A 17,899-nucleotide genomic window follows, 5' to 3' on the forward strand; every position below is an offset into this window, starting at 1 on the left:
TGAAGAAGACTGCCAGGTGAAAGCTCTCTGATTGCAGCACTTTGGGCAGCTGAAGGAGTCCTGTAGAGTCCTATGGAAAGATCTGGGTAGAACCTAGTTACAGTTCTCTTAGTCAAAACTAGTGATATTGAAAAGGAATTTTGCTCTACAAGTATGTTTCATTTTTAGGTCAATTCTTGACTTACGAAGGTTGGAGTTGATCCCAAGTTGATGTCATCCTCTCTGTAGTGAGCTAAGATGGACATAGATAGGCTCTGTGCTCAATGAAGAAAGGCAAACTCACACCAGAATGAGACAAATAATACCAGGTTTGAAATGGTGAGACAGGAGCAGCCTGAGAGGCTAAGGACTCACATAGGCAGTGACCAGTGTCCACGTTTCTGACCAGTGTGGCCAGGAGAGCACTGTGGGGCCAAAGAGGGTGGCTGGCCACATCCCGGACAGGAGAAGCCCAGGACACCCAAGGAAGGCAAGCAGGGAGAATTTGTTTTCATCAGAAAATTTTGATTCTCAGGAAAAAAAAAAGAGACATCCAGTTACCTCAAGGAAAAAGAGACATTCAAAGTTCACTTCCTTTTAGTAGCTTTGCTCCTTTTTGTGTCTCTAGTGACTGAGATCATCACGCATTACACCTCTGGACCCCTTCTTAGGTGCATGGTAAACTGGCTCTGCCTTTCAGTTTTATCATTCCACTTCTCCTCAGTCAGCCACCTTGCTCCATCTTCTGCTGGTCACATGATGCTCCTGCTCTGCTCTCCCCCATAGGTCCATCTTCTAACTCTCTGGACTGTAGGGCCAGACTGTGTACTTAAATACATAAGACTTACTGACAGCAGGAAAATTAAGCTTAAAACCAGATACCAGCTATTAGTACTCCTGGGCTAAGAACTTCCACATGCATTTGCAGGATCCAGCTTACTTGCTGTCAGTGGAAATACTCTACATGGAATCTACATGATCCCAACTCATCTGAGCCTCAGGGGAAAGAAAGAGCCAACTTCATTCTCATCTCCAGTCTCAATCCTGCCACTAAGAAAAACAAAATTGAAAGAGTACCATTTTATCTCTAATGCTGATAATTTTTTATACTATTCTGCCATGGAGTTTTGCCCCACACTGTCTTCCTTGCCTCCTTTCCAGAGAAGGATCTTGGATATTTATGTAACTCAAAGGTACACTAAGCTGTTTTTCCCAAAACAAATGGGCAAACTTCTCACAAGGGTGAATTCACACGTGCGCAAAAGGGAACCAGCAAAATCATTTGTGTTTTCAGCAGCACCCACTTCCGACCCTTCAAGTCCCACCCCATCAGGTTTTAGGTTTTATTGTTTTTAGAACTTGGGTCCAGTAACAGCCAAAGTTCTCCATTGCATATGGAATTCTGTTTTCTGGTAATCATTCTTCACATTTATCTTCCTTGGAGGACACATTCTTCTGAGATGCATGGGTGCAGGCAGCCAAGAGCACAGAATTACAGGGACATTTGTCCTCCAGACCTCACTGGGTGAAGCATTTCTGACTCACCAAGTTTCTCACAGCAGCCTTCACGTCCTTGTTCCTCAGGCTGTAGATGATGGGGTTGAGCATGGGGGTCACCACCCCATAGAAGAGGGAGACGAGCTTATCTGAAAGGTCCTGCTTGTCTGCCCCCAGGGGGTCCTTGGATTTGGGCTTCCCATACATGAAAAGGATAGTCCCATAGAAGACGACCACGACTGTGAGGTGGGCAGAGCAGGTGGAGAAGGCCTTTTTCCTCCCCTCAGCTGAAGGGATCCTCAGGATAGTGGTGAGGATGAAGACGTAGGAAACAAAGATGAACAGAACTGGGACCCCCAGGAAGATCACATTTGTCACTCCCATACTGATCACATTGATGGAGATGTCAGCACAGGCCAACTTCAGGACAGCCAGGATCTCACAGGTAAAGTGGTTGATGATGTTGTTCCCACAGAAGGGAAGTCTCATTGCAAGGGACGTTTGAACCATGGAGGCAGCACTTCCAGCTGCCCAGGAGCTGGCAGCCATGGGCACATAGGCCGCCTTGCTCATGACCACAGGGTACCTAAGGGGGTTACAAATGGCCACATAGCGATCAAATGCCATCATGCCCAGAAGCACACACTCTGTGGCTCCCATGGCGAAGGAAAGAAACATTTGCACAGCACAGGCTGAGAAGGGTACAGTTTTCCTGGGGGTCAGGAAGCTGTCGAGAATGAGGGGGACTGAGGAGGTTGTATAGCAGATGTCCAGGAAGGAGAGGTTCCCCAGGAAGAAGTACATGGGCATGTGCAGGCGGGAGACAGACACAGTGACCAGGATGAGGACCCCATTACCCAGCAGGATCACCAAGTACATCAGGAGGATGAGGACAAAGAACGTTTTCTCTAGCTTTGGGTGGGCCGAGAGTCCCAGGAGAATAAACTCTGTCACAGAGGCAGTCTGGTTGACACTTTCCATGGTATGTCTCCTCCTTCAACAGAGGAAAACACCCAGGTATCCAAACTCAGTGTTCTTTGCCCTGCATAGGCCGAGGGCATATGATCTAAAGTTCCAGTTAGGCTGAGTGATTGGATAATAGTCTTAAAAGCCCACAGTCTCTATTTATTTCCAAGAAAAAGAAGCAATAAAATCAGAAATTACTTTGGGACCATAGGACATCAAGTTTACAATGTTTAAAATGGTGATTCTAATAATTTAATGAATTTGATCAGAGATAAGACACATAACACATTCAGTTTTTTTTGGTTCTGTGTCCATATGGCAGTTCATCTCATTAAACTTTGATCAGAAAAGTGACATTAAGTTTGCTCCATGCTCTCCAACTTTGTGCCCGTTACTAGTGAAATGATTAGTTGTGAATCCACAACTAATTTCCTCTCCAGGTCATTCTCACAGAAAACATACTCTTGTTCCCAAGATCTCCTTTCTCATGGGCAACACTGGCTCCAGGGCTTTCCATCCATCCATCTGTGTCTGAACATCCTTCCACCTACTTTTTGAGCACCCAGTAAGTGGGTATGACAGTTCCTATGAGGAACAGGGGTGCTTCATAACCAAGGCTTAAGTGAGCTCACAACTTAACAGGAAAGGGAAGCAAAAGATTCAGAAGAGACTAGAGTATCCATAAGGGCACCCAGGGTATTGATGGAAATAGGGTCACAGAAAGCTCTTTGGTAATATAAAATCCAGCTGGACTTTTAAGAACAAAAAGAGATGGAAAGACAAGTGTGTGTTGGGTGGGAGGGAGTCTCAAAGTAACTTTGTGCTCTGGAAATGCTAATACATCCCAAATAGTTTGAATCTGATGTTCCACGAAGCTACAGGACTGGCTCTAAAGATGCAGAGTGAAATCACAGTTTATGGAAATCTAGTTCTCTTAGATAAGTAGAGCAGTGATTTTTTTCTTATCATTCTACTGGGTCACCTTTCCTCTAGGTGAGCATCCATACAGGAATCAGTGAGCATTAGTAGTCCTTGAGCCTTTTGACTTATCTGCTAGATACGTCACTCAGACTAATATTCTGTAACTGATTCTGTTCCCCAAGTAATCTAGTCCAACCCTCTCTCCCATTCGAGATCATTTTCTATGCCCCACAGATGCATGGCTTTTTAGTTTCAGCTTGATATCTTCTAAGAATGAAGAGCTCATTACATTCCTAAATGGTGTACTCCATTATTTGCAGAGCTCTAGAGTATTAGAAAATTTTTCTTCACATTGAACCAAGAAGACAGCTTCCTAAGAGTTCCTTATTCATATGGTGGTACTCAGCTTCCTTCTGGAATTGCAGTGAATTTGTGGAAAGTCATCAGGTCTGTAAGCCAGAGATTTGGGCTATATTCTTCTTAACCTTCTAACTTGTTGTTTAGACTTCAGTACTTCCTTCCCTCTCTTACATCCTTAGGTTACCCTATTCTGTGTTGGGATTAAAAGAGATCAATGGTGTTCAAACTTTTTAGTAAAGATAATTTATTTTTTTAAGGAAAGGGAACTTTTTGCTTTCTTAAATTCAGAGCCCTAAAATATAAAGCAGAACTGCTTTTGTTGAAGTGGGGAAGGAGGGCTCAGGAAGTCCGGGCTGCTGAGCCAGTGAGGCTCCTTCAAGGCCAGGCTACAATGATGCACAGCTCCAGATCCCATTTACATTGCAGGCAATATAAATGGTCCCCTCTGGAGCCTAACTCTGGGACAACTCCAGCCATTTCCATGGCTACTATGTGGATAATGCTCCATGGAGATACAGAAGAGGCTCTGAAACCATGGAACCATCTCATTTCCAGGGGTGTCTCTAAAATTAGATGATCACATTAAATGAGACTGAAAAGTTTCAGAGGCTTCCTGCCATCTAGGTTTTTCTAATCCAGGAAGAAGATATTTGTGTGGCCCTCAGTTTTGCAATACCACTGAAACTACTTCATGTCTTCCCTTTTCAAGTCCCAACCTTTTTGAAAAATCAAGTGAGAAGCTGGAAATGTTACTGTGCTAACAAAAGGTTGAGTATTACTCTGATAAGAACTCTCACTTACCTTTATCAGGAACCTACTGAAAAAGGGTCCCTACAGCTTGGGAATAGTGCATGGGCCAGAAATAGCAACACTATTTTGAAAGGCTCAGGCTGAGATGTCCACCTCTGATTTGAAGAAGGGATGAAAACCATTCATCCTATCTGTCTTGATTCTGTGCTTTAGGCACAATCTCCAAAGGAACAACCAGTACATGCAGAAGGCGATTTGAAATCAGTGCTGTAATTGGGACTATTGTGTTCCCTGAAGTGATTAAAAGTTTGGAAATGGAATCATACAAAGTCAGAAAACTTTTTATACTTCTGGGAAAATGTCCCCAGGATCTAATTATGCTGAAAGCACTCTAGGAAAACTTCTTTTTCTCTTCCCTTTGTTCCTGCTAGAACTTTCCATTCTTAGGCCAGTGAAGAATATCGAGGGAACCATTTCCATGTCCTACTTGAATGTCTACAAACTTCAAAATGCTTAAAATTCTTGAAAAGAGCAGCTGGAGAGGTATGAATTATTTATAAACAGCCTATGTTTGGGGCATTAAGGAACCAGCAGCTGCAGGCATAATGCATCTGTATCAAGTGCTCAAGGGCATGGCTTTGGACACTTGGGGGGAACTTCCACTGAGAACCCTAAGGAGACTTCAGGAAAGAGGAGGTTTCTGGCCAGGCCTTGAACAATGAGGGAGAATTTACACATGAAGAGATAGGAAAGGGGTGGTGGGAAAAAGAAAACCATCTTGGGGACAGAGCTTGGCACAGGTCTTGGGCTTGAGTATTTCTTCCATAGCTTCAAAAAGTCATTTGTTTGGAAAGCATCATGGAACAAGAGATATGGAACAAAGTCCAGGGAAGTTGTGCCTGGGTGGTTCAGTTAGTTAAGCATCCAATTCTTGATTTTGGCTCAAGTCACAATCTCACAGTTCATGAGTTTTAGCCCTGTGTAGGGCTCTGTGCTGACAGCCCAGAGCCTGCTTGGGATTCTCTCTCCCTCTCTCTCTGCCCCTCCCCCAACTTCTCTCTCTCTTTCTCTCTCACTCTCAAAATAAATAAATAAACTTAAAAAAAAAAAAGAAAACAAAGTCCAGGGAAAACATTCTATGTCTTCTATGTGGGTAGAGTCTGGCTGCAGCCTCTAAGATGGCCCTCAATTTTCTTGCCTACTGATATTCATGGCATTGTGTAATTCCCTTCTCTTAGTGACTTGATTCTAACCAAAAGACTACACTGTCTTTCTGGGTTTAATGAAGCAAAATGTCAGATTGGAGAGGCCTGTGTGGCAACGAACTGAGGGCAGGAACTGAGGCAAGGAACTGTGTGGCAGACAGTGTAGAACTGAGATCCTCAGACCAACTACCTTCAAGTTACATGGCCAACAATCACGTAGGTGAGCTTGTAAATAAAACTCTTCCCTCTTCCCCAATGAAACCACCAGAAGAGATCCCAGCCATTGTCAACATCTTCATTATAGTTTTGTGAAAGACCCTGAAACGAAAGACCCAGCTAATCAGTGCTCAGATTCTTGACTTACAAAAACTATGAAACAATACATGTGTGTTCCTCTAAACTAGTAAGTTTTGTAGTAATTTGTTTTGCAACAATAAACAAATAACAATAAATAAATAAATGGATTCATGGAGTGAGCTGTGAGGAAGAAGCTAGGGAAAGGAAGAGGTGACACATCTAGAAGAGGTGACACATCCCAGTGAAAGGGAACCTTCTGTTTTCCCAAAAGGCTATCTCATTGCCAGAGGACATTAGTGATCGGAAGGATTTTCCTCATTCTGGACCAAAGCTTGCCTATCACCCTCCTTCTCACTTAGCTCTTGGGGGTTACATGTGACATGGTTGCTTCCTCTTGTGTATCATCCTTTCAGAAGTAAGAAGACAATAAATCATTGTAGACATGTTCAGTAGCACTGAAGACATGAGCCTGAAGTAAGCACAGCATTCCTTCCACAGTGATTTTACAAATAGCATACAGTAACTAAACAGTAATTAAATAAATATATGGTGAAACCATGACTCAAAGCCATCCTGCAAACCAGTCCCTATCATCAGATCACATGGCACAAGGAATCTCGGGCCCTCAAATGACCTTGTGACAGGGGCTTTTCACTATGATTTAGAGCAAAGTAACTAATAAATGCAATAACAAGCCACCAATAGAATACACCTTCCTGTTGTGTTGAAGGTTCTAGGAAATTCTTTACACAAATTTGTGCCTTGTCAATAGCAGTCGTGATAACAAATCCATACATTTACGCAGACTGATAGAAAGCTGTTCACTTTTGGGGAGTAAATTTTACTTACAGTGAGATATATACACCTTGAGTGTATGATCCAGTGAGTTTTGACAGATGTGCACACTATGTAGCCCAAATCCAATCAAATTAGAGAATATTTCCACCACTGTGATGAGTTTTCTTATGCCCCTTCCCAGTCAGTCCCCAATACCACCATGCCCAGAGCAATTTCCATTGTTTTAATACTTTTCACCTTTTTAGAAACATCATATTAATAGAATCATGCAGTAACTATTCTTTGCCTAAGTCTTTATTCAGAATGTTTTTAAGATTTATCCATGTTGTTAAATGATTTAGTGGTTTGTCCTGTACTTTGGCAAAAGATTTTTTTGTTTTTGCTGAGTAGTACTCCATTATATGGATATCCCAGTTTGTTTACCCATTCTCCTTGCTGATGAACATCTGGGCTGTTTTCCAGTTTTGGCTGTTATGAATGAAGTCATTATTAACATTCTCATACAAGTCTTTTTGTAGACATGTGTTTCAACTTCTCTTGACTAAATACCTGAGAATGGGATTGCTGGGTCATAGCATAGGTATATACACTTAGTTTTATAAGAAACAGACAGATCTTTTGCCAAAGTACACCATTTTACACTCCTATCAGTAATGTACAAGAGTTCTCACTGCATCACATTCCCATCAGTGTTCGGTGTTGTCAATCTTTAAAATTTTAGCCAACCTCTCAGTCAGTTAAGTGTCTGGCTTCCGCTCAGGTCATAATCTTGCGGTTCATGGGTTTGAGCCCTGTGTCAGTCTCTGAGCTGTCAGCACAGCACAGCACAGCACAGCTTGTTAATAAATGTACATTAAAAAATTAAAAATTTTAGCCAAATTGATTGATGTGTAGCGGTCTCATTGTGATTTTCTTTGCATTTTCCTGATAACTAATGATATCGAGCACTTGATCACTTGCCCATTGGTCCTTCATATAGTTTTGTCAATTATCTGTTCAAGTATTTTGCTCATTATATACTTTGTTGTTGTGTTTAAAAATAATGGTTTGTAGGAGTCCTTATGTATGTTATTTTTTAATTATTTTTTAATGTTTATTTTTGAGAGAGAGAGAGAGAGACAGAATGTGAGCAGGGGAGGGACAGAGAGAGATGAAGACACAGAATCCGAAGCAGACTCCAGGCTCCGAGCTGTCAGCACAGAACCCAACGCAGGGCTCAAACTCACAGACTGTGAGATCATGACCTGAGCTGAAGTCAGATGTTTAACCTATTAGGCCACCCAGGTGCTCCCCTTATATATTTTAGATACGAGTCTTTGTCAGATGTGTGTATTGTGAATATTCTCTCAGTGTGTGTGGCTTCCATATTCATTTTCTTAATAGTGTCTTCTGCTGAGCACATGTTTCAAATTTTGATGAATTCTATAATTTTTCTTTTTTGGTTACTCTTTTCCATATCTTATCAAAGAAAATTTTGCTTACCCCCAGTCACAAAGATATTTTTCAATGTTTTATATAAAAAGGTTTATAGTTTTAGCTTTTATGTTTAGGTCTATATTCCATAGTGAATTGATTTTTTATTTTTGTGTCTAGTTCTATCAATTACTGAGAAACAGATATGAAAATCTCCCATTCTGACTATGGACCTATCTATCCCTTTAATTATGTCCATATTTTGTTTTATATTATTTTGAGGTTTTGTTACTAGGTGAAATACATTTATGATTTTTATGTTTTCCTGATTTATACCTTGTCATGATGAAATGTCTCTTTTTATGGTAATATACTTTATTCAAGTCTATCTTATCTGATACTTATATATCCTCCAGCTAACTGTTTGATATATTTTTCCATCCTTTTCTTTTCAACCTAGATGTGTCTGTATATTTAAAATGCTTCTTTTAGACAGAATTAAGTTGTCTTTCTTTTTTACCCAGTCTGATAGTCTCTGTATTTTAATTAGTATGTTTAATCTATTTCAATTTAATGTAATCATTGATTAGTTTAGATTTACTATTTTGTTATTGTTTTCCATTTATCTCATCTATTTTTTGTTCCTCTTTTATTCCTTTCCTGAAATCTCTTGGGTTAATTGAATAGTTCTTAGAACTAATTCCATTTTAATTCATCTATTGAATTTTTGGCTTTATCTCTTTTCTAGTGGTTGCTTTAGGGATTACTGTATACATCTGAATATTTTAGTTGTCTCAAAATTATTACTCAAACAAGAATATATAAATCAGTCAGAAAAGCAAATTAATAAATCAACCGCAGTGCCAGACTACTTCTGCCAGCATATTCTAGGTACTTGCTACTCAAGGTGTAGTCTAAGACCAGTAGTGACATCACTTGAGATCTTGTTAGAACTACAAAATCTCTAGTCCCACTCTGGATTTACTGAACCATAATCTGCATTTTAACAAAATCCCCAGATGATTCATATTAACATCAAAATTTGGGAAGCACTGTCATCATCAATTAACTGACATTCTGGGGTAACACAGAGCACATATTAGACCCATCAGACTCCTTATTTGATGATGTCCATCACTTCTTGGAACCCATCACACCATGATCATCTTTGGTCAACTTGGGTAGTTTTGTTTGCTCCTTTTGTGAGAACAACTCCCCGATTGGCCACAACCACACAACCAGTCTTTTGTTGTACTATCAGCTGCTTGGCTTTCTGCATTATTCTAAAACCTGATACTTACCTAGCCCCCTCTAAATGGAAAATGCACAATGCCTTTGCTCCATCCAATGCCACATTTATTTTATTTATTTATTTATTTTCTGTTAAATTCTTTCTTCTAACTCCACAGCTATGTTGTGTTTGCATTGGAATACCTTCTGGACTGAAATGATTGCTCTCTTGAAAGCCAGACAACCTGATTCAGAATCTCTGTGATATATGGTCCTACTGTTGGATACATAGTAGTCAGAGGTTGAATTTCCTAGTTAATAGATTATGGATTCAAATTATGAATTTTAGTGGGACACAGATATTTAGTCCATAGCAGCCCTCATTGGGTAAAAGCAGCCCTATCTCCTCCTGATTACTAGGATTAGTTATATGTAACTAGGAGTGACTCTTTGCCTTGCCTTCTGGTCTCTTGGCGTAAGAAGCCCAACATGACTGGGGGATAGCCATAGCTTTAAGTTTAGTAGATATAACAGAATAGAAAGTCCAGATATTAATCCTTACGTTTATGGTCAATTGATTTTCAACAAAGGTGCCAAGGCAATCCAATGGGGGGAAAGATAGTCTTTTCAATAAATGGTCTGCAACAATTAGATATTCACATGTAAAAAATAAATGAAACCTTTTCTTCACACCATACAAAAAGTTAACTCAAAATGGATCACAGACCTGAATGTAAAACTTAAAAGTATACAACCTGTGGGGTGCCTGGGTGGCTCAGTCGATTGAGCATCCGACTTTTGATTTCATCTCAGGTCATGATCCCAGGGTTGTGAGATTGAGCCTTGCATCAGGCTCCATGCTGAGTGTGGAGCTGGCTTAGGATTCCCTCTCCTTCCATCTGTCCCTCTCTCCCACTCGTGCATTCTTTCTCTTAAAAAAAAAAAGCTATACAACTTCCAGGAGGAAACATGGAATAAAATCTTTGTAACCTTGGATTAAGTAAAGAGTTCTTAAATAAGACATCAAAATTTATTTTTAAAAATTGATTATTGTACTACAGAATTAAAAACTTTTGGTTTTCAAATGACACCATAAAAATGAAAAGACAAAAAAGACTGAAATATTTGTAATTTGTGTATATGATAAAGTACTTATATCCAGGTTACATAAAAAACTCTTATGTATGGCTCAATAATGAGAAGATAAACTGCCCAATTTAAAATATCTTCACTAAAGAGGTACGTGAATGGCTAATAAGCACATGAAAAGATGTGCAACATTAGTAGCCACCAGGGAAATGCAAATTAAAACTACAGTGAGCTACTACTACACATCTACTATAAGAGCCACATTGAAAATACTAATAACACCAAGTGTTGGTGAGGATGTAGAGAAACTGGCAATGTTGTACACTGTGGGAATTTAAAATGATACAGCCACTTTGGAAAACAAGCTAGCAGTTTCTTAGAGTTAAACTTATTTGTACCATTCAACCCACCAATTCCACACCAAGTTGTGTACGTGAATGTTCATAGTAGCATTATTCATGATAGCCCCAAACTGGAAAAATCCAAATGTCCATCAATGAATGAATAGATAAACACAAGATGTCAGATCCATGTAATTCTAGTCTGTGATACAAAGGAGACTACTAATGCATGTTATAACTAGATGAGCCTCAAAAACATGCTAAATGAAAGATGCCAGACACAAAAGACTATATGTTGTATTGCTCCATTTATCTGAAATTTCTAGAAAAGGCAAATCTTTCTAGAAATGAGTAGATTAGTAGTTACTGGGACTGGAGTTGGGGACTGATTGACTACAAATGGGCATGAGAGAACTTTTTGAAATGATGTAAATGTTCTAAAATTGGTTTGTAGTGATAATCGCACAATTGTATAGATTTATCAAAAATCATTGAACATGACTTATAATGGGTGAATCTTATGGTAGGGAAGTTACACCTCAATTAAGTGCTACAAATGTTTAATGAGACTCTTTCTGTGTCCCCTGGTAGAAACAACACTTCTCTGGGAACTAGGACACTTATACCTACAAAGCGTAATGTTACAGTGACTGAAAGTAAAAATTCCCCCAGTAGCTAACTGGAGGTGATGTCATCAGGGATACTCTTGCTACCACCCATGATTCCTAGACCATGTATTTTGCCTTTTGGGGGCACAGAACCATAAAACAGCCATTAATTTAGGATCCATATACCCCATTCTTGAAGAATATTATCACCAGGCTGGTGCCTTAGCAGTGCTTTCAAAAGGCCATTATGTCATTCCCTCAGACAAGTTATTTCTGGATGGTGCAGTATATGGAAGGATCAGTAGATCTCATAATCACGATCTCACAATGACACCAACTTTGCTAAATGAGCCTTGGACCAATGAAATATTACACGGGATAAGTCAAACCCTCTGTGAGTTGTCAGATGGTGATGTTAGCTAATGCCCTTCAGAGAGAAAAGGTAACCCATACTCAGAAGAGGTGTTGATTTTAATCAAGATGGATCACTGCACTTTCAGAATGGAAAGGGCCTAATGTAATCAGCTTACTGCCAAGTGGCTGAATAGTCTCTTCGAATGAGGGTTGGTCTCTGTTGCTGAGAGTTTGAACAATTAGCTGCTGAAGTAGCTACATACTCACTTTGTGAGTGAGTCCCTGTTTAGCAAATAACCTCCTGCAATCATGGCTACTCTGTTCATTGTACCAATGATAGAGGTGGAACGACATCAGTTCCCTGAGTCATTCTGTTTGGTTGTTGAGCCTAGTGGAGAAGAAGGAGGCTCTGAAGGTGCTCCTAGTACATGAGCAGCTAAGGAGATGAGAGGAACCAGACTCAGATTCAAATACTGAAATAAAAACTGCTGTAAGACAGAGTGGGACTTTCCCACCAGTGGATGGAAACACAGATCCCAGGAAATTCACAGGTGGAGATCACTTGAGATTTAGTACTCCCCCTTCATTGTGTGGAAGAATATACCTGAGATTCTTCAAGAGCAGAGAATACACTCTCGGTCTCTCAGCTCTATGTGGCTGGTCAGGGATTTAAACCTAAACATTTTATATTACATCAACCTCTGGACATGTTCCACATTTACAGGTGATGGGATCCACAGAGAGCAAAGCCACTGTAGCAGAAAGGGAGTACTGATTACAAGAAGCACTGCATATTGAGTTCACAACAGTTGTTTCAAAACTGAATTCTTTAAGACTTCTGTGCATTATAGCCTAGCACTCCATTTGCACAAGGCACATGATAGAGAATATCTACTTTATACATTAGTAATCATATTAGATATGACTTTTATTGCCCTCTTTCAAAGAAAGTAACTTAATCTAGATTATTCAAAAATACAATCTAATATAAAGGAGTGTCCTTTAGAAACAAAAGGGCAGGAATACAGGCTAGGCCTAGGAAAAATTGGAAACTGAGAACTGGGAACATATGAGGAAGCCCTCAATCATCGGTTCTTTGGCTGTTCTTTCTTTTCTCTTTGCAGACTTGTTTTCTCTTTACCACCCCAGTACACGTGGGTGAACACAATTACCCCAAAACTCCCAAGTTTGTATGTTATGAATGTAGTGACTCATTTCTTGGGTATTAACAACAATCCCCAAAATCTGGCAGAAAGAATCTGGTTGGTCGAGGTAGGGTCAGTGTTGCACAGCTCAGACATGCATAACTTAACCTGTGTGGATAAGGAAGAAAGGTGACAGAGGAAATGCCCAGAGAAATGAGATTATTGACTCCTAAGCTAGAAAGCCAAACAAAAAGACACTATAATAATATATCAGAAGTGATTCAGTTAACTGTGGAATTGAACTGTCTTCATGTCATAAGCCTTCCTCAGAGGAGTTATTTAACATATTTCATTAATAACAAAAATGTTCATTTATTGAGAGGATATTCTTTGTTAGCCCTTGTGTATCACATATGTATATATATTAAATTAAAATGAAATATATTTATTTTTTATTAATATAATTTATTGTCAAATTGGCTTACACACAACACTCAGTGCTCATCCCAACAAGTGCCCTCCTCAATGCCCATCACCCATTCTCCCTCTCCCCACCCCCTCCTAAATGAAATATATTTAATCCCCACAACAATTCCATGGGGTTGGCTTCATTATGTCCATTTTACAAATTAAAAAACTAAGAGTCTATAAGATTAAGTAGCTTTTTAAAAATGTATCTGAAGTTACACAGGCAGGGGCACCTCCACATCAGTCAGGCTCCAAAGTCCATGCTCTTAACCACAAGAGTAATTACCAGTGGATTTGTAGCATTGGTGCCAGTGTCCAGTCCAAATCCTGAAGAGACAGAGGAAATTGAGTTTGACCATTAGAGTCTGGATGGTTGCAAACATTAATTCCAGGGAAATAAAGGGACTCAGAATATAAACTTTGCATTGCAGTAATAATGAACTGAAGAGTGCTAGAAATTTTATTCTTGGCCTACAGTATCTGGAGTTTGATTAGTGTTGACACAAAATCCTCCTTCACAAATCTGGGTAGGAATAGATGTGCTTTATGTACAATAAAAGAAGATGGAGCCAAAATAAGCTCTAGGATATTAAGCAGGAAATAATTAAACAGGAAGCACTCTGGGTCCCCTGCAGGGTTAAATGGTATCATTTGGGATGTCTTGGTGTTGGTAATTTTGCAAAATGGCAGGTTGGTTTTCAGTTTGGACACCAATTAAGAAGTGACTTTTCCTCACTGCCATACCCCCCCCCCCCCTTGCATAGTAGAGCAGAAAACAACATAATGGGCACAAATTGCGGCTGGTCAGCACATGAACAAGGAAAGTTTGTTTTTCTTACAAAGTTTTCCATTTTTATTTATTTTTTTCATAACAAAAATAAAATATAAGAGTCACTTATCCTTGTTTCTAGGTGATGTAGCACAGTCCTCTCCCCTCTTCATTCCAAAGATTTGATGTTCATTGTCAATCACTCAGGAAAGTCCCATCCTGATGCGTATTGTTTGGGCAGTTTTGTGATGAGACTGGTGTGTAGGACCATCGAACAAATCTATGATTATGAAGCAGTCATTTCCTAGGAGATCTGTGTGCACAGAGCCACAAGGTATGCTGCTTCCCCCTACTCTCACTAGGCAAAGCATTTCTGACTCACCAGAGTCTTCACAGCGACCTTCACATGCTTGTTTCTGAGACTGTAGATGATGGGGTTGAGCATGGGAGTCAGCACTCCATAGAAGAGGGATATAAGCTTGTCTGAAAGGTCCTGCTTATCTGCCCCCAGGGGGTCCTTGGATTTGGGCTTTGCGTACATGAAAAGAATGGTTCCATAGAAGATGACCACCACAGTGAGGTGGGCAGAGCAGGTAGAAAAGGCCTTTTTCCTCCCCTCAGCTGAAGGGATCCTCAGGATGGTAGCAATGATGAAGACATAAGAGACGGAGATAAACAGAACTGGGACCCCCAGGAAGATCACATTGGCCACCCCCATACTGATCACATTGATGAAGATGTCAGCACAGGCCAACTTCAGGACAGCCAGGATCTCACAGGTGAAGTGGTTGATGACATTGTCCCCACAGAAGGGTAATTGTACTGCAAGAGAGATCTGCACCAAGGAGTTGGCTCCACCAGCCACCCAGGAGCTGATAGCCATGGGCACATAGACAGCCTTGCTCATGACCACAGGGTACCTAAGGGGGTTACAGATGGCCACATAGCGATCAAATGCCATCATGCCCAGAAGCACACACTCTGTGGCTCCCATGGCAAAGGAGAGGAACATCTGCATGGCACAGCCTGAGAAGGAGATGGTTTTCCTGGGAGTGAGGAAGCCATCCAAGACGAGGGGGATGGATGAGGTTGTGTAGCAGATGTCTAGGAAGGAGAGGTTCCCCAGGAAGAAGTACATGGGCGTGTGCAGGCGGGAGTCAAGGATGGTCACCAGGATGAGGACCCCATTGCCCAGCAGGATCACCATGTACATCAACAGGATGAACACAAAAAAACGTTTTCTCAAGCTTTGGCTGATCTGACAGCCCCAGCAAGACAAATCCCACTACAACAGATTGGTTGCCCACTTCCATTTTAAGTTCTCTCTTCTACCCTCAGGAAAACTGAGGACAGCAAGCACATGTTTATAGGGATCAATATGTGGGGATTTAAATGACAACTTATAATTAAATTTATCCTTTGGCATGCCAACTTATAATACTAACATTTAAATTACAAAAATCATTGTCCACTGAAGTTACCTTAAAAGTCAGGATATGTCAAATCAAAAGCAGGAAGAGCAGACCCTGGAAACTTAATCAAATCATGATATATGATAGAATTTTAGACAGATGAATAGTGTTGACATACTTGAAGGAAGGGTCTACATGGGAACCATAAAAGAGGAACCCTGAAGTTGTACTGTAATGCATGGGTCCAGACCACTGATTGGCTCTTCTGGCCAGCCCTGCCTGCCTGTAATTGTCCCTGCAGTGTCCTTAGGGGCTTCCGGCTGTCATACTCAGTGGTGATAATCACTGACATCACTTCACTTACTCTAATTCTGTGCTTATACAATAATTTTCTGACAATAATTTGATGCCACATGGAGTCCTACACGGAGAGGATGTGATGAGCAGAGGCCAGGAACATTAGAATCTGCGTAGCATTTATATTTGTTACTTGATGCCTAGTTTATACTTCATTTCTCATGAGTTTGGTTGATCTTCCTTCATTGCACCGTCAATAGGGATTCTCTGGCTAATAGTTCATGGAGACCCTAACAAAAGCACTTCTACATCCCCCCTCTCTAACCATGGCCTTTGTCCACAGCATTGCAGTTTCCCTTAGTCTGTTCCAGCCCCCAGTGCTAGGGAGCAGGGGTAGAATCCAAGGACAAATGTCCTTCATGCCTCCCAGTGTGAGCATTTGTGACTCTATAAGCAAGCTCTATGCTTTTGGAGCTGTTTTATAAGTCACAGCTCCTCACTCAGACCCTTTTATATCTGAGTTGACCATTAAAACCACTGCAATACCACAATAATGCTTTCTCTCCCATAGAAGAGCCGACAGTTCTACCCAGCCTTGCAGAGGGGTCACCCCAAAGAGGCATTGCACATAGGATGTGCTCCAGTCATGTAGACCAGTTAATCCAATATATTAGAGAAAACCTCAAACCTTGGCTTCTCATGTTAAACATGAAGAAACAGAAGCTCACAAGTGCTCCGTCATTTGTGCTAGAGCAGGTCTACTGAGGAGCCAAAGACCCACTATGAAATCCTGATCATCCTCGCTCTCCCTAGGACACTCATGAAAAATAGAGATGTCACACCTTTCTCTAAGATATCTGCCTTGTAACAGAGCTTGGGTAGGGGGCTGTCCCTGGGCTTCACATGTTGCATCTGTGACTATTACCCTGTTGCTGCTAGTCTGAAGCTGTCGTCATGCAATTATCAGAGGACATTAACTATGGGCACTGAAAATACTTGGAAAAAAGAGATCTGTTTTTAGAGATATTAGTACTATTGGCTGCAGAATCTCAAGCTTGGCAGAAATGTCAAAAATTAACTGGTTTGCCTCTTTCCCCTCGATTGTATGAATGTCTATGAAATGCAATTTTCCCATTTCTGCTTTGAACACCTTGAGCTATGTGAGTGCATGGCTCCCATTCCTTTGTGAAACAGCCTTGATTGCTGGAAAGTTTTCCCTTACATTGATTGAACAGAACTTCCTTCTTCTAATGTTGTCCCCATACCTTACCTCCTACTGCCCCCCACTGGCCTAAACTCCCAGGACATGCCTGCTCCCTTCCCCTATAAAAGCCCTTCAGAGACATGGGAGCTGTGAGCTGGTCCCTACTCACAACTATCTTTTCTCTTCTCCCACCTACTTGGAGAAGTTTTGGCTACAGAGAGAGCTCAGTATACATCTAGTATGAGGATGAGGCCATGGTGGGGTCAGGAGCTTACCTAGACAGGAGGTTTCATGGCAGGGAGGATGCTGGAAGGCTCCTGGCTTTGGAGGTGATAGCTTCAACTGCCCACCTTGACCATCCCCTGTCTAGCTCTATCTGTTGAAGCTGTGCCTGGAAATGTGCAGCAAATTCTGTTTAGCTATCTTGGAGCTAAGCAGTCCCTTCAAATTTCACAGAAGGTAAAGAAAATTCGGGGTTGGCCATAGCCAAAGGGGCTCTAGCTGCTCTCTTTGCTGGCCTTCTCCATGCCTGGTGAGATAATAGCAGGAAGGACACCTCAAGTTGCTGCTTCCCAGTGGCCCTGCAGTCATGCCCAACCTGCGTGATCGGGGCAGACACACTCTGCTCTCTGCCCCTTGCCCTCTCTCTATAGGTTCCGTCAAAGAACCACGGAGGAGTTTAGAGTTCTGGTTGTTTGGGGGCAGTTTTTTTTTTTTTTTTTTTCAACGTTTTTTTTTTTTTTTTTTTTAATTTATTTTTGGGACAGAGAGAGACAGAGCATGAACGGGGGAGGGG

At 41.0% G+C, this 17,899-nt stretch overlaps 2 protein-coding genes across 2 annotated transcripts; both read right to left on the minus strand.

Moving 5' to 3' along the window:
- Nucleotides 1–1,497: 1,497 nt before the first annotated feature.
- Nucleotides 1,498–2,463, minus strand: LOC125933206 (olfactory receptor 13C7). The gene has a single exon (XM_049646466.1). The coding sequence runs from the start codon at nucleotides 2,455–2,457 to the stop codon at nucleotides 1,498–1,500; it is 960 nt and encodes a 319-aa protein (XP_049502423.1). The 5' UTR covers nucleotides 2,458–2,463.
- A 12,041-nt stretch (nucleotides 2,464–14,504) lies between these two features.
- LOC125933917 (olfactory receptor 13C7-like) lies at nucleotides 14,505–15,508 on the minus strand. Its single transcript, XM_049647499.1, is given in 2 exon segments — nucleotides 14,505–15,424; nucleotides 15,426–15,508. Coding segments are annotated over 2 exon segments (954 nt in total). The 5' UTR covers nucleotides 15,504–15,508; the 3' UTR covers nucleotides 14,505–14,548.
- Nucleotides 15,509–17,899: the final 2,391 nt, after the last annotated feature.

This window comes from Panthera uncia, chromosome D4, assembly GCF_023721935.1.
Source record: "Panthera uncia isolate 11264 chromosome D4, Puncia_PCG_1.0, whole genome shotgun sequence".
Lineage (NCBI taxonomy): Eukaryota > Metazoa > Chordata > Mammalia > Carnivora > Felidae > Panthera > Panthera uncia.

What these genes read in the sequence shown, in the direction of transcription:
- LOC125933206 (XM_049646466.1), bottom strand. Translation starts at nt 2,457, where the DNA reads ATGGAAAGTGTCAACCAGACTGCCTCTGTGACAGAGTTTATTCTCCTG.